The sequence below is a fragment of the Geotrypetes seraphini genome, chromosome 5 (genome assembly GCF_902459505.1).
Source record: "Geotrypetes seraphini chromosome 5, aGeoSer1.1, whole genome shotgun sequence".
NCBI classification, from domain to species: Eukaryota; Metazoa; Chordata; class Amphibia; order Gymnophiona; family Dermophiidae; genus Geotrypetes; species Geotrypetes seraphini.
In genome coordinates, this window is record NC_047088.1 from 97,858,019 (window position 1) to 97,880,017 (window position 21,999).

At 44.6% G+C, this 21,999-nt stretch overlaps 1 protein-coding gene across 4 annotated transcripts in view; it reads left to right on the plus strand.

The window, feature by feature from the left end:
- TAOK2 (TAO kinase 2) overlaps nucleotides 1–21,999 on the plus strand; it is a 275,812-nt gene that overhangs the window by 133,507 nt on the left and 120,306 nt on the right. For all 4 annotated transcript variants that reach the window (XM_033944805.1, XM_033944802.1, XM_033944803.1 and 1 more), the window contains exons 8-9: nucleotides 2,745–2,836; nucleotides 3,066–3,159. In XM_033944805.1, coding sequence (XP_033800696.1) covers nucleotides 2,745–2,836; nucleotides 3,066–3,159 — 186 coding nt within the window. The remainder of the gene's footprint in view (nucleotides 1–2,744; nucleotides 2,837–3,065; nucleotides 3,160–21,999) is intronic.

Genomic DNA, 21,999 nt, shown 5'->3' on the forward strand with positions numbered 1-21,999 from the left:
TTACTATTTGCTTGGCCAGGAGAATTTCAGAATTGCAGGCCTTATCATGTAGAAAGACCCCTTCTTACGCTTTATAGAGGCAGGGGTGTCTATTGGGACAATTACTTTTTTACACAAAGGTGGTCGCAGCTTTTCATTTCTTTGCCATCCTTTTGTAGAAAGGATTGGGAAGGGAGCTTCAACACCTGAGATGCTTTGATGTCCATAGAGTACTGGTGCATTACTTGCAGATAGCCAATACGAGCTACCAAGAAGCCTACTGAGAGAGATGGGCAGAGATGATTGGAGATTTGCATAGCCACCACCTGATCTATGTTGTATTCATTTGCAAAACATTACAGATTGGACATCCAAGCCAGGGAGGATGTGGCCCTTAGGGTAGAAGTAATTTCAGCAGGGGGTCTTCTTCTTTCTGAGTTTAAGAAGTTCTCTACTACGTACATCCCACACATTCTAGACTTGCTTGGTAGAGCAAAAAGGAAGGAAAAATTAATGGTCTGTGATTATTTTCTTTTATTAAGTCCAGACAGACCAGATACACATCCTGGTTTCCTTTAGCTAATGCTAGGCTCCTTTGCATGCCTTCTTCAAGTCTTGAGTTATGATAAGTAGAGAGGAATCATAGTTGGGTCTTCAAGGATAGGTTTCCCTTAAGGCAGTGGTCTCAAACTCAAACCCTTTGCAGGGCCACATTTTGGATTTGTAGGTTCTTGGAAGGCCTAAAAAAAAAAAAAATTATTGTCTTATTAAAGAAATGACAATTTTGCATGAGGTAAAACTCTTTATAGTTTATAAATCTCCCCCCCCCCCGAAGGCCTGCATGTTCCCCCCTTCTTTGCAGCATCCTCCAGCTTCCCCCCTGGCCTCCCGGTCTTAGTTTCAGTTAATTACAGCAGCCTGCAGAGAGGATCACCAGTTCTGTAGCATTTCTTGCAAGCTGCCATCAGCCTCCGCAGCACATTCCCTCTGCCATGGTCTGCCCCTCTTCTGACTTCAGGGGCAGGTTTGCGGCAGAGGGAATGTGCTGCTGACAACGACGGCAACCTGCAAGGATTGCTACAGCACCAGCAATCCTCTCTGCAGGCTGTGGTAATTATCTGGAGGTAAGATCGGGAGGCCAGGAGGAAGCTGGAGGATGCTGCAAAGAGCGAGCAGCACTAGTACAGACAGCACTAGTACAGACCACGGGCCACAAAACAGTACCTGTTGGGCCACATGTGGTCCCCGGGCTGCGGGTTTGAGATCACTGCCTTAAGGGGACCTGAGATTCCTCACTGTGAATGAAGCAGGGGAGCTGTGGCTGTGTAGTGACTAAGATAAAGCAGCATATACAGCTCTTCCATTTGTTTCCATTTGCCAGTTGGTGAGCCATAACCCTATACATTATATACTGATTTGGTTTGACCTGCGGAATAAAAATTATCTGGTATTGATCAAATTTTTCCATATACCTTTTTTATAGAATTATGCTTTCTATAAAAATATGAAATAAAATTTTATGTTTAATGTCATGTAATTAAACCAGCAAAATGCTAAACAATTTATTTATTTAATTTTCTATCCCATTCTCCCCAGTATGCTCAGAATGGGTTACAGGGTAACATACATAATATACAGTCAAAATGGGATTGCAGTTTACTATATTTACAATATAGTGGGTTCATCCTAGCTTCACATAACAGATGATCTAATTTCAAATACGTTTCTTTTCACTCATATTACAATAGGAAGGGGATTAGGTGAAAAGGTAAGTTTTTATTGCTTTCCTAAAGTTCAGGAGTTCTTTGGGGGATCTGATCTGAGGAGCCAGTTGATTCCATAGCTTGATATGAAATGGGAGTAGGATCATTGCTTTAATTGATCATTGCTCCCAAGGATTGCATTAAAAGGTTGAACATAGATAGTAAAAGTGGGGATCCTTGGGAAACCTGTTGGGGTCCCAATATATATATTTTTACTTTGTGTAGCACACTAAGCTCTTAGAGTATAAATTTGAACTCTGTTTATAATGTATTTATTTGCATGGCCTTGATGGCCTATTGTACATTGGTGCTTCTAAGCAGTTTTCCATATATATTCGAATATAGGCTGAGATTTTTGGGCCAAAAAAATGGCCCAAAAATGGAAGTCTCGTCCTATATTCAGGCCTATATTCACCATCTGACACCCTCCCAGACTTGCTGCAGATCTGCAGTTAGGCCAGGTCAGAAGGGATCCCTCCTGTCTCCCATCCTGGCCAATGCTAACAATTTTTTTACCCCCTCCCTGCTTAACTTTTCCCTGGTGGTCCAGTGGTGTATGGGCAGGAACGAGCTTTCCGTTCTCAAGCCCCTTGTTCCGATCTCGTGGCCAGCAGCCAGCCGCACACCCAGGCCGGCAAGCAGGAGCGAGCTTTTTGAGCTCCCGCCCGGCCCTGTGCTGCTTCCTGAATGGCTGCCGCCAGTTCTCACAAGGCTCGCAGGGAGTATAAGGTTCATTGAGGGTTGTGGTTATGCAGTGCTTAAAGAGGACTGAAGGGAGGTAGCCATAAGCATCCTGGAAATGCCAGAACTTCGGCATTTTTAAAATTCTGTACAAAAAATGGATGGTCCCATAGAAAATATTTGTATACATAGCCCATCAAAAATTAGAAGGAATATTGTTCAGTCCATGAGCAAGGAAGGAGCTAACTTAATACTGTGTGAATCATTTGCCTCTAATCTGAGATGCTGGATCTTTTTTCCCCTCTTCTGCTGTTTCTTCAGGATGGCCCCAGAAGTAATCCTAGCTATGGACGAAGGGCAGTATGATGGGAAAGTTGATGTATGGTCCCTTGGAATCACTACCATTGAGCTAGGTATCGGTAATCTTTACTTTTGAAACATCAGCATGAACTACATAAGACTATGTTCTTATAAGATATCTACCATGAAACAATAGGTTGTACCAAGTAGAGTCTATTAGTCTAGAGACGTAGGCCTTACATCTTTAAAATATAGGTAATTGATTCCCTCTACCTAGTCTGATGTTTGCCTGACTTTCTCTTTTACATCTTTCTGTCTATTGCCTTCCTCTTTCACTCACAGCTGAAAGGAAGCCTCCCCTGTTCAACATGAATGCTATGAGTGCCTTATACCACATTGCTCAAAATGAATCCCCAGTGCTCCAGTCCAACCATTGGTAAGTCACTCTTCTGGAATTTGCAGAGAATGCCCTATAACAGTTTATCTCAATTCTCTCCAGGAGCACACTTAGCCAGTTGGGTTTTCAGGATTATCACAATGAATATGCATATGAAAGATTTACATACAGAATGTATCCAGTATATGCAGATTTATCTTATGCATATTAATTGTGGAAATTCTGAAAATCTGACTGGCTGGATGTGCCTCCTAGAGAGGGTTGAGAAACATTGCTCTATGAAATAGAGACAGAGACTTATTTTTGTTGTTTTATTTTTTTGCTTTCATATGATGGGTGCTGCCCATATATGGGATTGCTCAGTGACTTCATTTACATCTTTCACAAAAGTTACAAAGGGGTAGAAAACTCAGGATATCTTCTTTCCTGTGTAGATATTTCCAGGTTCCTTTTTGTCCTATATAACCAGCCCGGAACTTATGGGTTGTGCTCCCCAACCACAGCATATGGACATAGAACCTGAGGAGCTGCAGCTTCTTCCCTATATTATCCACTGTGCAGTTAATAGCTCCCTAGCAGTCTCTATCTTCAATAGATATGATGAATGTCCCTTCTCAGGTGTTCTGGGCTGCTGTGATGGCTCCTGGGCCTGGCTGGAGAGTTGATAGCCCATTGGAGTGGATGGAGAGGAATCTTGATCCCCTTGGTAGACTCCACACCTGAGAAGAATACCCAGAGGCAGTACTAAGGGAGGGGCAGTCCGCCCCGGGTGCCTGCCCTGAGGGGGGTGCTCCCGGCCTTGCCGTTCAGTCCCCCCCACCCCCGAAGGACCGCTCGCCCCCCTGGCCTCCCTGCACCACCTGAATCAGCCCGCAGCGGGATCGCGATGTCGGCGATCCCTGAGCTGCTTTGGCGCTGCTTCCTGCGCTGTGGTCCTGCCCCTCCCCTCCTCTGACGTCAGAGAAGGGGCGGGACTGCGGCGGAGGAAGCAGCTCTGAAGCAGCGAAGGGATCGCTGACATCGCGATCCCGCTGCGGGCTGATTCAGGTGGTGCAGGGGGGCGAGTGGTCCTTCGGGGGGGAGGGACTGAACTCAAGGCCGGGAGCACCCCCACAGGGCCTGATTCAGGTGGTGCAGGGAGGCCAGGTGGGGGCGAGCGGTCCTTCGGGGTGGGGCAGGCAGGCAGGCCTTCAATGGGGAGGGAGGGGTGACAGGCAGGCAGGCCTTCAAGGGGGGGGGACAGACAGGTCTCCAAAGGGGAGACAGACAGGCAGGCCTTCAAAGGGGGGACAGGCCTTCAGGGGGTGGTCAGGCAGGCTTTCAAGGGAGGGACAGGCAGGCCTTCAAGGGGGGGACAGGCCTTCAAGGGGGGGATAGGCCTTCAAGGGGATTAGGCAGGCAGGCCTTCGGGGGGTGACAGGCAGGCAGGCCTTCAAGGGGGGTGCAGGCCTTCAAGGGGGTGCAGGCCTTCGCAGAGAAGGTGCAGGCCTTCGGGGGGGTGCAGCCCTTCGGGGTGGGGAGTGCAGGCCTTTTGGGGGGGGAGTGCAGGCCTTCAGGGGTGGAATGCAGACCTTTAAGGGGGGGACAGGCCTTCAGGGAGGGGGGCCCTGGTGTAGAAATACACGGAGGGAATGAGGGGGTTCAAAGAGACGCGCATATGCCGGACTTTGGGTGGGAAGAAATAATGGGTCTGAAAATAGAGAAGAGGGAGAGATGATGGACCATAGTTTTTAGAGAGGGAAGGAACAGAAAGGGAGAGAAGTTGGACACAAGGGATGGTGTGGAGGGGGGGATAGAAATACTGGATAGGAGGGTAGTTGGGAAAAGAAAGGGAGAGATGGTGGACCCTGGGGTGGTGGGGAAGGAGTGAGAGATGCTGGATGAAAGGGTAGTTAAGAAAAGATAGATCTGTAGAGGGAGACGAAAAAAGGATAGATGCCAGACCTCCTGGGGAGGGGAGGGAAACGGGGAGGACAGAGATGGCAGATGGATGGTTAGCATGCAGAAAGAAGGAAGAAGGAGACCCTGGCAAGCAAGTTATCAGAAGACAACCAGAGCCTTGGACCAACAAGATTTGAAAAATAACCAACAACAAAAGGTAGAAAAACTAATTGTATTTTCTGTTTTGTGATTACAATATGTCAGATTTGAAATGTGTATTCTGCCAGAGCTGGTGTTAGACCGCAAACGTGAGCTAGGATTTAACAGAGAGGAAAAGTCCTTTTTGTTTCTTTATTTTATTTACACCACAGCGCCAGTGTGGTTAGGAGAAGCCAAAGGTGGGTGAAAAAGCTATAAAATAAACCCACCAGGATGTTTAAAAAAAACCAAACAAACACCCAATTGGGCAGGAAAGTTGAATCGAAAAACCAATTCAATAGGCTGAATCGAATCAAAAATTTTTTTTTCTTGAATCGGGCAGCACTAGTTTGCGCTACTGTCTTAGACTTTAGGACCTGGGATTGTAGAGAGATGGCATCCTCAGTACTTTATAATGCAAGTGAAACGAGGATTTGGTCAGACTTTTGAAGGGTCTGCAGAAGAAAAATATTGTATAGGCCGGAGACATGAGACAGCAGGAAACGGGAACTTTTCTTCCTTCTATTTTTGTGAATGGCAAGGCTGAGGATGTCAGAGAGTTCAATTAAAATATGTGCTTTATAAGAAAATATAATAATGTGTTTTATAAAGTTTATAAGCATTGCTGGCCTACTCGTTGAGGTGTTCCTAATAGTGGTGGCGGCAGCAGCGTGTCAATGTGTTGAGAGGAAGAGGTGGTCTGGGAAATTCTGAGCAAACTCTGGGCCCATTTCCACTCCCCAGTTAGTCCACTCCACTCAACTGGTTCACACACTGAGTGGGTCTTTGGGTGTTGTGCCTGGGTAGTTGTTTTGGGATCTCTTCTAGTGGTTTGTCCGTATCTCCTTGTGGTCCAAGGAAGGAAACTTTGTTAACCTTAGCATTGACCTTCAGAATATGTTTGTAACAGTGCTACTTGTGTGGCATTAGACTATGTAGTGATTGAAAGAAAAAAACAGATCTTTGCACATTTTTTGCACTATATGGTGGGTGTATGAGGAGATTCACATTTCCTGCACAGCTAAGTCCTTGTGAAGTTACCTTGTTCTTTCTGTATTTGACATCTAGCAAGGTCTCTGTTTGGAAGGAAAGAACTAAGCTTAATAATGAAGTGGCCAGAAGTTATGGTAAAAGCAGATAGCATTGCTGATTTTAAGAAAGGTTTGGACAAATTCCTGGAGGAAAAGTCCATAGTCTGTTATTAAGACATGGGGGAAGTGTCTGCTTGCCCAGGATCGGTGGCATGGAATGTTGCTACTCTTTGGATTTTGACCAGGTACTAATGACCTGGATTGGTTACCATGAGAATGGGCTACTGGGCATGATGGACCATTGGTCTGACCCAGTTAGGCAATTCTTATGTTATGTTCTCATCTGTAGGGGCCTTTGTTTTCACTTCTTATTTTAATGTATTTTTTTTTTCTGGGAACTTATCAGTGTTTTTTAGAATGGGAACAAAAATGGAAGAGAATTAATGTGTGTGGGATGAGGGGGTAACTAATTTCTTCAGCTAAATAATTCAATCCACTTCAACCAGACATAGGAGAACTCACGCACCATTCACACACCCTCCAACCAAAATCGTCAAAAGAAAAAAAACTGTTCGACAACCTCCTAACACTCGACCCCCAACTCTATAACCTATTGACCTCGACCACAAACTACAAAACCTTCAAAAAAGAAATAAAAACCCTTCTATTCAAAAACATATAAAACCGAACTAACACAATCAGAACTGTCCCAAGCATCACCTGCAACTGCTCCATATGTACTTCTGATGTCATGACAATTCAGACATAATTTATGTTATGTTTGGATTAATGGTTACATATATGAGGTGCAATAAAAGAAAATTTTCAGTGCCTGTTTCTATTATGACCATTTATTTTTCATGGTTATTACAAAAAATATTTTTTACATGGGGGAGTGTCAAAAAATGATGGGCCCCGGGTGCCACATACCCTAGGTACGCCACTGCCCAGAGGAGTTTAGGTTTCTCACCATCTTTCAAATCAGGTGACGAGGAGTTGATTGGTCCACATAAGCACATAAGCAATGCCTCTGCCGGGTCAGACCTGAGGTCCATCGTGCCCAGCAGTCCGCTCACGCGGCGGCCCAACAGGTCCAGAACCTGCGTAATAATCCTCTATCTATACCCCTCTATCCCCTTTTCCAACAGGAAATTGTCCAATCCTTTCTTAAACCCCAGTACCGTACTCTGCCCTATTACATCCTCTGGAAGCGCATTCCAGGTGTCCACCACCCGCTGAGTAAAGAAAAACTTCCTAGCATTTGTTTTGAATCTATCCCCTTCTAATTTTTCCGAATGCCCTCTTGTTCTTTTATGTTTTGAAAGTTTGAAGAATCTGTCTCTCTCCACTTTCTCCATGCCCTTCATGATCTTGTAGGTCTCTATCATGTCTCCTCTGAGTCTCCGCTTTTCCAGGGAGAAGAGCTCCAGCTTCTCCAATCTTTCAGTGTATGAAAGGTTTTCCATGCCCTTAATCATTCGTGTCGCTCTTCTCTGGACCCTCTCAAGTATTGCCATATCCTTCTTAAGATGCGGTGACCAATACTGAACACAGTACTCCAGGTGCGGGCGCACCATTGCCCGATACAACGGCAGGATGACTTCTTTTGTTCTGGTCGTAATACCATTTTTAATAATACCCAACATTCTGTTCGCCTTCTTCGCGGCTGCTGCGCATTGCGCCGTTGACTTCATTGTTGTATCCACCAGTACACCCAAATCTCTTTCAAGGTTACTTCCCTCTAATACTAATCCCCCCATTTGGTAGCTGAACATCGGGTTCTTTCTCCCTATATGCATGACCTTGCATTTCCCTACATTGAATTTCATCTGCCATTTATTTGCCCACTCCTCCAGTTTGCTTAGGTCTCTTTGTAGGGCCTCACACTCTTCCGTAGTTCTGACCCTTCTACAGAGTTTAGTGTCATCCGCAAATTTTATAACTTCACATTTCGTCCCCGTTTCCAGGTCATTAATAAATACATTGAACAGCAGCGGTCCAAGTACAGACCCCTGCGGAACTCCACTCGTGACCTTTCTCCATCCCGAGTAGTGACCCTTCACTCCAACCCTCTGTCTCCTGCCTGCCAACCAGTGTTTGACCCATCTGTGTACGTCCCCTTCCACCCCGTGGTTCCACAGCTTCCTAAGTAACCGCTCATGGGGTACCTTGTCAAAGGCCTTTTGGAAGTCAAGGTAGATGATGTCTACAGGTTCCCCTTTGTCCAAATGGCTGTTTACCCCCTCGAAGAAGTGCAGTAAGTTTGTTTGGCACGATCTTCCCTTGCAGAAGCCATGTTGGCTCGCTTTCATCAGCCCATTTTTTTCTATGTGCTCACAGATGCTGTCCTTTATCAGTGCTTCTACCATCTTGCCTGGAACCGATGTCAAACTTACCGGCCTATAGTTTCCCGGGTCTCCTCTTGACCCCTTTTTAAAGATAGGTGTAACATTTGCTATCTTCCAGTCCTCCGGTATCTCTCCAGTTTTCAAGGATAGGTTGCAAACTCGTTGGAGTATTTCCGCTATCTCATTTCTTAGTTCTTTTAGTACCCTAGGATGGATTCCGTCTGGGCCTGGTGATTTGTCGCTTTTCAATCTATCTATCTGTTGGAGGACATCCTCATGGCTCACCTCTATTGCCGACAGTTTTTCTTCTTGATCACCATGGAAGATCACGTCGGGTTCCGGTACATTGGATGTGTCCTCGCTTGTGAAGACTGACGAGAAGAATTTGTTTAACCTGTCAGCTACCTCTTTTTGCTCCTTTATCACTCCCTTTTTATCTCCATCATCCAACGGTCCTACTTCCTCCCTCGCCGGTTTCTTCCCCTTAACATATCTGAAGAATGATTTGAAGTTTTTTGCCTCCCTGGCTAGTCTCTCTTCGTATTCTCTTTTCGCTCTCCTAACCACTTGGTGACATTCTCTTTGTCCTTTCCTGTGTTCATCCCAGTTTTCCCCAGTCTGGTCCTTTTTCCATTTCCGGAATGATTTTTTTTTGTCTCCTATCGCTTTCTTCACCTCATTGTTTATCCATGCGGGGTCTTTTGTTCGGTTTTTTTTGCACCCTTTTCTAAATATGGGGATGTACATATGTTGTGCTTCTTGCACTGTGCCCTTGAATAGAGACCAGGCTTGCTCTACAGTTTCTGTTTTCCTTGAGCTGTTTCTAAGTTTTTTTCTTACCATTGCTCTCATAGCATCATAGTTCCCTTTCTTGAAGTTGAGCGTTGTCACTGTGGTTCTTTTCCCTTTTGTTGTACTTACTCCTAATTTGTACTGGATCATGTTGTGATCACTGTTTCCTATTGGCCCTACTACTTCCACTTCTTTTGCAGGTCCCCCTAATCCGTTGAGGATTAGGTCAAGAGTGGCATCTCCTCTTGTTGGTTCCTTGACAAGCTGATCCATAAAGCAGTCGCTCACAGCCTCTAAGAATTCTGTTTCCCTCGCACAGTTTGAGTTTCCAATACTCCAGTTTATCCCGGGGTAGTTGAAATCTCCCATTACTGTCACATTCCTGTTGTTGCCTTCCCGCCTCAATTCTGCCGCCAGATCTTTGTCGTTTGCTTCCGTTTGTCCAGGTGGACGATAGTATAGACCCAATCTTACTGCTCCTTTAATATCCAGGGGGAAAAAAAAGTAAACAGGCAATTCTTAAAGGGCCGTGAGCCTCCAGAACATAAGCTCCTGTCCTGTTCAATAGCTGCAGAATGGAAGAGGTGTCAGAGCAGTGACCAGGAGAGAGCTCTGGTGCTGTCTGCAACCCCCTCCCTTCCAGCTATGCTGTGGACAGTACACTGGGAGGGAAGAGCTACTATCAGCAGGCCATTGTCAGGGTCAGGAATGGCATAGATGGAATAAGGTCGGGAGGTGTTTGGGACCTGCCTGATGTCAAGCTGTTTGGCAGTTCAAGTAGAGCCTAGAGAGGTCGCTTCTGCAATGCGAACTAGCGGCGCATTAAGGGACAAAGTTGGCAGAGCCAATTGCATTGGCTATAGAAGTCCCATAGTTTCTTGCCCAACCACTAAGAATCTCCAGATCCTATTTAACTGTTTAAGTTCTGTTAAGGATCACCAGATCCTACTTAATTGTTTTAGTTCTGCTAAGGATCACCAGACCCTATTTAACTGTCTAAGTTCTGCTAAGGATCACCAGATCCTATTTAATTGTTTAAGTTCTGCTAAAGATCTCCAGATCCTATCTAATTGTTTAAGTTCCGCTAAGGATCACCAGTTTCCTAACTATCTGTTCAAGTACTGCTAAGGATCACCAGTTTCTATTTAACTGTTTAAGTTCTGCTAAACATAAGAACATAAGAAACGCCCTCACCGGATCAGACCGAGGTCCATCTAGTCCGGCGATCCGCACACGCGGCGGCCCATCTAGGTACTCCTTTTAGGAGACCCGGATTTACCATATCCCTCAATATGATATGCAAGAAGGTGTGCATCCAACTTGCGCTTGAATCCCATAACAGTAGTCTCCTCCACAACCTCCTCCGGGAGTGCATTCCAAGCACCCACCACGCGCTGTGTGAAACAGAATTTCCTGACATTTGTCCTAAACCTGCTGCCACTCAGTTTCAGGCTATGTCCTCTTGTCCGTGTCACATCAGAATATTTCAGTAATGCTTCTTCTTGGTCTATTTTATCAAATCCTTTTAATATTTTAAAAGTCTCTTTCAAATCCCCTCTCAGTCTTCTCTTCTCAAGGGTAAACAGTCCCAGCTTCCTGAGTCGATCTTTGTAGCTCAAATGTTCCATTCCTTTGATAAGTTTCGTGGCTCGCCTCTGCACTTTCTCCAGCAGAGTTATATCCTTTTTAAGGTATGGAGACCAGTGTTGGACACAGTATTCTAAGTGCGGTCGTACCATTGTTCTATAAAGTGGCATTATGACATCTTCCGTTCTACTCGTAATCCCCTTCTTAATTATGCCCAACATCCTGTTTGCTTTCTTCGCTGCCGCCGCACATTGTGCCGATGGTTTTAGGGTACTGTCAATCAGTACCCCCAAATCCCTTTCCTGTTCGCATTTTGCTAACTTCACCCCCAACATCCTGTACTCATGTTCCTTGTTTTTCTTTCCTAGATGCATCACCTTGCATTTGTTTATGTTAAAGTTCATCTGCCACTTTATCGCCCACGTTTCCAGCTGGTTCAGATCTTTCTGGAGGTCCTCGCAGTCCCTTAGAGAGCCAACCGCCCGACATAGTTTTGTATCATCTGCAAACTTTATTATATTGCATGTTGTTTCCTCTTCCAGGTCGTTTATAAAAATATTGAACAAGAAAGGCCCAAGAACCGAGCCCTGGGGCATGCCACTAGTCACTTTCTCCCAGTCCGAGAATTTCCCATTTATGCTAACCCTTTGCCTTCTGTTTTCAAGCCATTTGCCGATCCATCTGTGTACTTCTCCTATTCCATGGCTTAGTAGTTTCTTCATAAGCCTTGCATGAGGGACTTTGTCAAACGCTTTCTGAAAGTCCAAGTAAATTATATCCACTGGTTCTCCTCTATCCATTTGTTAGTTCACTTTCTCAAAGAATTGTAGTAAATTTGTCAAACATGATTTCCCTTTCCTGAAGCCATGTTGACTAGCCCTTATTAGATTGTGGTCTTCCAAGTGTTGTACAATGTTCTCTTTGATTAGTGTTTCAATTATTTTCCCTGGAACCGATGTGAGGCTCACAGGTCGGTAGTTTCCTGGATCCCCTCTTGATCCTTTTTTGAAAATTGGGATGACATTTGCTATCCTCCAGTCTTCTGGTATTTGTCCAGTTCTAATTGACATGTTAGCTACGGTTTGTAATAGTTCGCCAATTTCCTCCTTAAGTTCCTTTAATACTCTCGGGTGAATTCCATCCGGTCCAGGGGATTTGTCGCTTTTTAGTTTGTCAATCTGAAAGTAAATCATGTCCAACGTCACCTTCACTGTTGTTAGGCTTTCCTCTGTGCCCCCAGTGAATATCTTCCCTGTGTCTGGCATTATTGAAGTGTCCTCATTTGTGAAGACTGAGGCAAAGAATGAATTTAACCTATCGGCAACCTGTTTGTCCTCTTTAATTGACCCTTTCTTTCCATGATCGTCAAGAGGGCCTACCGCCTCTCTTGCTGGTTTCTTTCCCTTTATATATCTAAAAAAGGGCTTGAAGTTTTTGTCTTCCTGCGCTATCTTCTCCTCATAGACTTTTTTGGCGTCTCTTACCACTTTATGACACTTTTTTTGGTCGATTTTGTGACAGTTCCAGGCTTCCATCGTTTTTTCTCGTTTCCATTTTTTAAACGAGTTCCTCTTCTCCCTCACTGCATCTTTTACCTCTTTGGATAACCAAACTGGTTCACCTTTGTTCTTTTTACGCCTACCTTTGGATATCCTCGGAATGTGTAGATTCTGTGCTTCTGTGATGGTGTTTTTCAGTAGAGACCATGCTTGTTCAACTGTTTGGATGTCTGCTATACCCTTCCTTAGCCGTTTTCTAACCATAGTTCTCATGCTGTTGTAATTTCCTTTTTTGTAGTTAAAGGTCGTGGTTTTAGTCTTGATTGGTTTCCCCTTTCCAATGCCAATGGTAAAATTGATCATATTGTGATCGCTTGTCCCTAGAGGGACCATAACTTCTACATCTGCTGTCCTTCCAGCAATGCCATTTATGACCAAGTCCAGGATTGCATTTCCTCTTGTCGAATCTCTTACCATTTGTTCAAGGAAGCAATCACCTAACATTTCAAGGAATTTTAACTCCCTGCCGCAGTTTGACGTTGCCAATTTCCAGTTGATCCCCGGAAAGTTGAAGTCCCCTATGATAGTTGTATTTCCCGATTTACTTCTCCGAGTAATTTCCTCCATCATTTCATTGTCTGTTTCTTCAGTCTGTCCCGGGGGTCGATAATAAAGTCCAGTTTGTGTGTCTGCTTCTTTTCGTCCAGGAATCTTTATCCAGAGTGACTCTAGTTTACCATTTGCTTCTGTATCTCCTTCTCTAACCGACTCTATTTCTTCTTGGACATACAGGGCAATACCTCCCCCTTTTTGCCCAATCCTATCTCTTCTATATAGTCTATATCCTTTCAATGCCGTGTCCCATTCATTTTCTTCATTCCACCATGTTTCTGTTATTCCTATGATATCGAGTTGTTCTCTTCTTGCTAATTCTTCCAGCTCGCCCATTTTGTTTCCTAAGCTTCTGGCATTCGTGTACATACATCTAAATAGTACTAATTTACTGGATTTACTGGTCCTCACATCCTTTTTTGTATCCATTTGATCTTTTTCATCGGCTCTTGAAGTATCTTCCTGTTCTTGCCCTATATCAGTGTGGTTGCTTGAAGTTACCTCCACAGGATATCCTGGTGTCTGGGCCATCGACCGGTTGTCGACTCTCCCCTGATCTTTAGTTTAAAGCCTTCTCAATGGACTTCTTTATATTCTCAGCTAGGACCCTCGCTCCCTGCTTGGCGAGGTGTAGTCCGTCCTTTCTATAGAACCTGCTTCTTCCCCAGAATGTTGTCCAGTTTCGCACGAAGTCGAAACCCTCCTCTTCGCACCAGCGCCTCATCCAGGCATTCACAGCTCTCAGTTCATCCTGTCTCCTTTCGTCCGCTCTCGGTACCGGAAGAATTTCCGAGAAAGCCACCTTCACCTCCCTGACCTTCAACTGCCTTCCAAGTGAGCGAAACTGGTCCTTCATTTCTTCCCTGTCATACTTCCGTCCGCATACATCGTTGGTTCCCACGTGGATAAGCACAGCCGTATCCTTTCCTCCTGCTCCATCTAAAATCCTGGTGATCCTGCTGGCCACATCCTTCACTCTTGCTCCAGGCAGGCAGGTGACCAGTCTATCCTCTCTTCCTCCCGCAGTGTGGCTGTCCACATTTCTTATTATAGAATCTCCGACTATAATCCCAATCTTCTTTAGTTGGAGGTTCCTCGGGGGTCTTAAGTCCGTATCCTCGGCGTAAGTCATATCTTCTGTCATCTGCGTCATATCCTCAGATGGTCTGTCGTCTGTGCTGATTGGATTGGTGCCCCTTTCTTCTTCAAATCCTCCTCCCTCCTGGGTTTTTCGGATGCTGTTCTCAAGCCCTGGGGTCTCCACAATCTGATGGTGGGCATCTTCGATGTATCTCTCCAATTCTTCAATCACCTCACTAGTGCTAGACTCCACAATCAATCTCCCCTGTGTGCGATTTGCCTCTTTATTGCTGAGAAGTTCTTCCAGTTCCTTCACCATTCCCTCTAGCAACCAGACTTGCTGTTTCAGGCTTTCCAGCTCCCTGCACCGGCTGCAAATGTATGCCATAGTTCCCGAGGGGAGGTACTCATACATACTGCAGCCGGTGCAGAAGACTGGAAAGCTCATCTTCTGGTTTCCGTGGTTGCTCATAACCTGTTCCTCCTCGAAGCTGCCTGTGCTGTATGTGTGCTATATGTGTTGTCCCTCTGTACCAATAAGTATCAGCAAGTCCTCCTACCAATTAGTTGTCCTCCCTTTGTCCCAACCAACCATCTGAGTTTGTTAAATTAATTTGTTGGCCTTCCTTCCTGGCTCTTTCTTAAGGCGTCTTCGCAAAGGCGCTCTCGCTAAGGCGAGCGCCTTTGCCGCTCGCCTTCGCCGGACGGCCGCGCGCTGTTGGCGCTCTCCCCTTTAAGGGGGAGCCGAGTCGCGGTGTTGGTGACACGCTGGGGGTGGGCGGAGCTAGGTCTCGCCTACCCCACGCTGCCTGCAACCGCGATTTGCCTCCCCTCGCTGAAGTAAGTAATTAAAGCTAAGTGCTTACAGAAATGCTGCTCCGGTGTCTGCCTCCTCCTTTACCGGCTACAATGGAGGTTCTCCAGATTCCATTTAATTATTTTAGTTCTGCCCAACTACCAAGCCTTTCCTTCATTCAAGCCCCTATCCCTCCAAAGGCTTCCCTAACCCCACCATGAAACCACTTCCATGGATTATTCTTCTCCTTCTCTGCTCATCCTCCAATATCTCCCTCTGCCTGAAACCTCCCTCTCCCAACTTACTTGACCCCATAAATGTTAGTCCTATCTGCCCTATCAATATCCCCACGCTATTGCGCACCAGAAGTTATCACTTTAAAAAAAAAACCCCCGAAGAATCAATCATGCCTCCTTAAAGCCCATTCCCCCTGCCAACCTTCCCAACCATGCCTCTGACTCCCTCACCCCAGTCCCGTCTCTCTATTGTAACGCCAGATCTGCATTCAACAAAACCCAAATTTTGAAGGACCTACTTGAAGATCTTAACCTCGGATTCCTATTCATTACAGAATCATGGATCGCAAAAGACGATACATTCTCCCAAAACGAACTCTGTTCTCATGGGTACCAAGGCCTCTTCTCCCTCAGAATTAACCGAAAAGGAGGTGGCTTAGCACTCCTCCACAAATCATTCTTCGACGTCCAGCTTCTCGAAAAGGGTAGCCATGCATCTCTAGAATATATGCTAGTCTCTGTCAATGACGAGCTCCATCCTCACCCACTAGGTATCCTGCTATTATATCGCCCACCATCCCCCTGGAACAAATCCTCTGAACTCATCCTTGAAACCATTACAAACGCCTTCCTCAAATTTCAAAGATTACTAATCATTGGGGATATTAATCTCCACCTAAATGACACCACCAACAAGGATGCAACCGATCTCAATAACTTCCTCACTTCTTTAGGCTTCCCCCCCCCCCCCGGCTCACTCCCCAACCCATGAAAAGGGGCACACTAGAATTCATCAATTTCCTCGATCTCACCGATTACAAAACTTCAGTTGATGACACTCACTGGGAACATGTCTCTTGGTCCGACCACTTTTTAGGGGCTTTCTGCCTCCCCATTTTCATGTCTTACCTCGGGTCTCTACCTCGTTCCTCCAACTCCATTAACTTCCGGAAAAAAATCACTAGCGATTTGTTCTGGACCAAATTCCTCAACCTAATTTCCACCAGCCCTAACTCTCCAAATCCTGAATCCAACTGGCACAATTGGACCACCCTCTCTGAGACCACCTACCACTCCCTCGCACCACTATCCACTAAAACTGTTTCCTACTCCCGCAAGGCCCCCTGGTACCTTCCTTATCACAGAGAGCTGAAGCAGAAATGTCGAATACTGGAACGCAAATGGAAAAAATCTAAATCCCCCACAGACAGACAGTCCTGGAGGGTTAATATTAAGCTCTACAACATTGAACTAAAAAAATCAAGGAAGAGCTACTACGGTAACAAAATCTCCAGATCCAACAACCAAAGCAATACATTGTTCAACATTTGGCGCTCCATATCCTCTAAACATGATTCCACCACACTCCCCTCGTCTCCATCTGCCGAGGATCTAGCAAAATTTTTCAATGAGAAAGTCACTTCCCTACGACGCTCTTTCCCACCAGCACCCTCTTATAACTTCCTGGTGCTCACCGTCTCCAACCCTACCCTAACCATCGCCAACCATATCCCAGCCGACAGATCCTGGTCCGCCTTCGAGCTCATATCCGATTCCCTGGTCTCCAAACTCTGCCTCAAGCTAAAATCCTGCAACTGTACCTTGGATCCTTTCCCCTCCTACCCATATGAGAAAATTCCCACACAAGCCATCTCATCTCTCACCAAACTTCTAAACTCCGCCCTACTTTCAGGCCTATTCTCGGCAGAAATGGGACACATTGCCTTATCCCCTCTACTGAAAAAAGCCGATCTAGACCCCTCAACACCCTCCAGCTATCACCCAATAGCAAATATTCTTCTCCTGACCAAGATGCTGGAGTCCATCATAGCCACCCAACTCTCATCCTATCTCGAGAGATTCTCCATTCTCCTACCCTACCAACATGGCTTCAGACCCAACTTCAGCATCGAATCCCTACTGGCTTCATTAATCTCAAAGGTCCAACAACTTCACTCCTGCAACAAGTTCGCTGTCCTTCTTCAATTCGACCTTTCTGCAGCTTTCGACATTGTCCATCATGACATACTAATTCTCCAACTCTCTGAAATTGGCATAAACTCCACAGTCTTAGAGTGGTTCTCGAAATTCCTACGCTCCCGCTCCTACATGAACGGCACCTCATCCTCCCTTGGAAACCGATTTGCGGAGTTCCTCAGGGTTCTCCTCTATCCCCAATTCTCTTCAATATGTATATGACCTCCCTGAAACTCCTCCAACTATCCCCCTTGGAAACACTTTACACTTACGCCGATGACATCCTTGTCCTCCTCAAGACTGACTCCAACCTCACCAACCTCTCCGAGAACATTTCTTCATGTATAGCGAACCTCCAATCCTGGGCTCTCACCGTACAAATGAAACTAAACGAGACCAAAACAAAACTACTTTGGCTCAGTCCAGATTTAGATCAGCTACCCACCCTCATCCCACTATCCTCTGGCACCACATTGAAGCTTGAGCACTGAAGCAAAGTTCTGGGAATCATCATTGACTACACTATCCTTCAACGATCACCTCAACTCCTTAGTAAAAAAATGCTTCTTCAATCTCCACATGTTAAGGAAAGTGAGATCCTGCTTCCATCAACAACACTTTGCCGTCCTCGTCCAATCCATCATTCTTTCCAGATTAGATTACTGTAACTCCATCTACTTAAGCCTAACAAAGAAAAACCTTCTTAGACTTCAGCGGATTCAGAACTAATCTTCGCAAAAAGCAAATTCGACCACGTCTCCCCGCTTCTGTCTAAGCTTCACTGGCTCCTAGTAATCCTTAGGGTTCACTACAAATGTGCCTGTCTAGCCTTCAAGTCTCTACACGGTATCCTTCCTCCTCTTTTCCCACTATCTTGGATCTCCTTGCATCCTAACTCCACCAGATCTACACAAAAATTCAAACTATCCTTCCCCTCTTTAAAAGGCATATCCCACACAGGAAAACTAGGGACATCCCTCCTCTTCAGGATCACCGAGCTGTGGAATGGCTTTTCTGCCCCGCTTCGGAGTACGACCTCCCTCCAACGCTTCCGAAAACATTTGAAAACCTGGCTTTTTTCTAAATTGTAACTATTCCCCCCCTCTTGCTAAGTCCGATATGCTAAGTCCCTCTATCTTCCTCTTTACTAAGTCCTTCCCCTCTTCATTGGAGTTCCTTTCTATATCAATTCCTGTAAACCGTGTCGAGCTCTACTTTTGTGGAGATGATGCGGTATACAAACTTAAGGTTTAGTTTAGTTTAGTTTCTGTTTTGTAGCGGTATATAAGAAATAAATTACATTACATTACATTACTACATCAGAAACAGATGTTATGGAGCAGGCCTAAACCTGCAGGTGGTAATTGGGGCTCTTCCAGGAAAATGAAATCACTGAAGGAGACTGTAAAGTGCTGCTGACTACACTCTTTAGGGGTCTATTCCAGCTGTTGGGGATTGTCCTCATCAGATTCAAGGATGAGAGAGAATGTGGACAAATTTTAAATGTGAATGGGGAGCTGAAAGAGCTTCCCTGCTGCAGGAAGAAGGGGAGGTTACCATTTTGTCTCAGTCAGCAATAGGCATAGTATTTCCCTGGGATGGCACAACAAAAGGTCAATGCAGCAGATCCCTCCCTCAGTTGGGGTCCTGGTGTCAGCGTGAAAGAATTAGTAGGGCCTGAGGGGTTTTTCTCCCAGGTTCATCGTCATGTAAGAGGAATGCCTTATGAATCACTCAGGTTAGTAGGATGTAGCGAGTAATAACTTTTTAAAATAAAATAATAAAAAGTCACTGGCTTGTGAAATTCCTGGCCCTGCAGTATTGTAATTCCAAATTATCACCCAAACATATTTTAGCTACATATTCTTTAATTAATTTAAAATGATGATGTAAAGTGCTCAGATCCACAACCAAAGTGCATAATGAATAAACACAACATAGGTTGCCATTAAGACCATCAAAGCCTTCACTGTCTCAACCGCTTTTCTGTTGCATAGATAGACCTGTTCTAAATAAGCTGTTTAATCATAATTTGACTTATCCGTATCTCCTTGGCAGTCATTGCTTCTGCTTAAGCAGCCTTGTGAGGATCAAAATGGTGCTAGTGTCTTCTATCTGGTCGACCCTCCGACTCGAGTTTCTCCTGATGATGTTTGTTCAGGAGGGGACACTATAACAAAATAAACATATATCGGCACACTCACACAACAACTTCCAACACCATAAAACCATTTAAAACTTTCTCTACAAACCTCAACACAGCTAGACCATTCACGGGCTCACCAAATACGGACACACTAAACTCTACCAACACAATTTCCTTTCTCATTTGCACTTCCAGCATTAAATCATCCAGTTATGATGATGTCATAATCAGCATGGGAGAAATGAAACAAGAGCGCTAATATATTCTGTCACCTGCTGATGATCCTTTTTACAATTGAAACCATTCTATTTCCCCATTTAACTTCTCAGGGATTAACATGTGCCAATTAAATATAAATCGATGTTCTTGCCTTATCAGAAATTGTGTATACTGTAGATATGTATATGAAGGGGATAGTATAGATATTCCCTTGTTCAATGGCAGAAAATATATGCTTAGGACCAACACAGATTGCTCGGCTATGGCAGTAGTATACGGCATAGTCTGCCCATGTAATAAATATTACATTGGACATATGAAGAAGGCAATAAAAATGCGTATTGCTGAGCATTTGAGCAACATACGTTGTGGGAGAGTGCAGGTTCATTGGTTGGAAACACACCATGCAGTTTAGGATTTAAAATACACAGTCTTGCTCAAGGCTTCGAGCATGACCAGTGATATTTCTCAATTTCTGCTGATGCATGAACATCGATGTATGTTTAATTGACACACGTTAATCCTTGAAGGGTTAAATGGGGATATAGAATGGTTTCAATTGTAAAAAGAATCATCAGCAGGTAACAGAATATATTCCGTGCTGATTATGACATCATCATGACAGTCTCCCGACGCCCTCTTATCCGGGAGTTTCAATCCACACCGGATCTTCTTCGGGGAATTTTGAAAGTGTGCTGTCTCCTACTGCATGTATTTGGAAAACTTTTTCATGATTTCCTTATTTGAAAGCTTCCTTCAATTGTCATGACAAACAGCCTGCATTGGGTGTTGGGAGACTGTAGCGCAGATCAGCGCTGACCGTGGCAGATTCCACCAAAGATAAGTGTTGCCTTTCTTTGTAGAGATGTTTAGTCGTCATGACATTGGTAAAGTGTTTCTTGCAATAGAATGTTTAAGAAAGGATTTTGTGTTTAGGCACAATTACTTTACAAAAATATTTAGGGATTGGAAGGAGGAGTGAGCATAAATGATTATGGAAACAAAAACACAAGATGTAGACTTGGAATGATGTATAGATCATAAGAAGTCCTATGATCTGATTTTCCAGTACATTATGATATGTTCACTTCTCAGTATAAGTATAGTGTTCAAGGGAAAGTCCCATGTGGTATTGTGAAAATGAATAGTGTTTAAAAACAGTATTTCAACTAGATCATAGAATAGGTTCAATCAGCAAGTTTTTTGCGTTTATAAGTAACAATATTGACAAAATCAGTTGAAAATATTTGTTCAGTCATCTTATTCATCACCTATTACTTGTAAAAAAAAATTTTTGATTCGGGTTGGATGTGGTTTTGAGGCTTATTTTCATGGTATGTTTAATATATTTTTAATAAATTGATTGTTCCTGGAATTGGTGGACTGTGTCCCTTCCCTACTCCTTTTTTCTGAAACATCTGGTTAAGAAATTGTCCTCTTTTGATAGGTACATTCCTTCACAGCAATTATAGGATTTTCGTCACAACTCGCACCCTTGCCCTGGCTAGAAGGTATATGGCAAGATCGGCTTATGATGCCTTTGAGATGTCTTCCAGAACTTCAGCTATGTCAGTGGCAATGAGACATCTGGAATGGCTCAGTCTCTGACATGGATATCACCTCCAGGATAGATTGGCTAACATTCCATGCTTGGGTGATAAGCTCTTTGGTGATTCTACCCAAAAGCTCACTGATCATGAGAAATATTGGGATGCTTTGGTTAAATCCAAATCTAAGCCTTCAACTTCCAAGCCTTTCAAGTCTTCTTATCAGAGATGTTTTTCTTCCAAACCTGCTACTCCTACTAGACCACAGCAGAAGACACAGAAACAACAGTGTCCTCAAAAAACTCAAGCCGCAGCTCCACAGAAGCCTGCTCAGTCTTTTTGACATGCTTCTCAAGAGCATAGCCGCTGTTCCTTTAGCCCAGCCTCTCCCTCAACCCATTGGAGGATGGCTTCAGCTTTATTATCCTCGCTGGGAACTGATTACAACAGATCTCTGGGTGCTAACAGTTATTCGAGAGGGATACTCTCTTCACTTTGTCAACATACCTCCGGATCATCCTCCAAGAGAATCTTCTTTTCATCCTCAGCAGATGTCCCTTCTTCTTCGGGAGATAAAATCCCTTCTCCTTCTCAATGCCATTGAGAAAGTTCCTCCAAGACAGAGGAACCGGGAGTTTTACTCCCGGTATTTTCTTGTTCTGAAGAAGACGGGAGGTCTTCATCCAATCTTGGACCTCAGGGGACTCAACAAGTTTCTAGTGAAGGAAAAGTTTCAGATGTTATCCCTGGCAACTTTATATCCCCTCTTAGATCGCAACGACTGAAAGAAGCCTACACTCGCATTCCAGTACATCCAGCCTCCAGGCAATTCCTCCGTTTCCAGAGGGCTCATCACCATTATCAATACAAAGTACTACCCTTTGGCCTTGCATCTTCTCCCAGGGAATTCACCAAGTGCCTAGTGGTAAT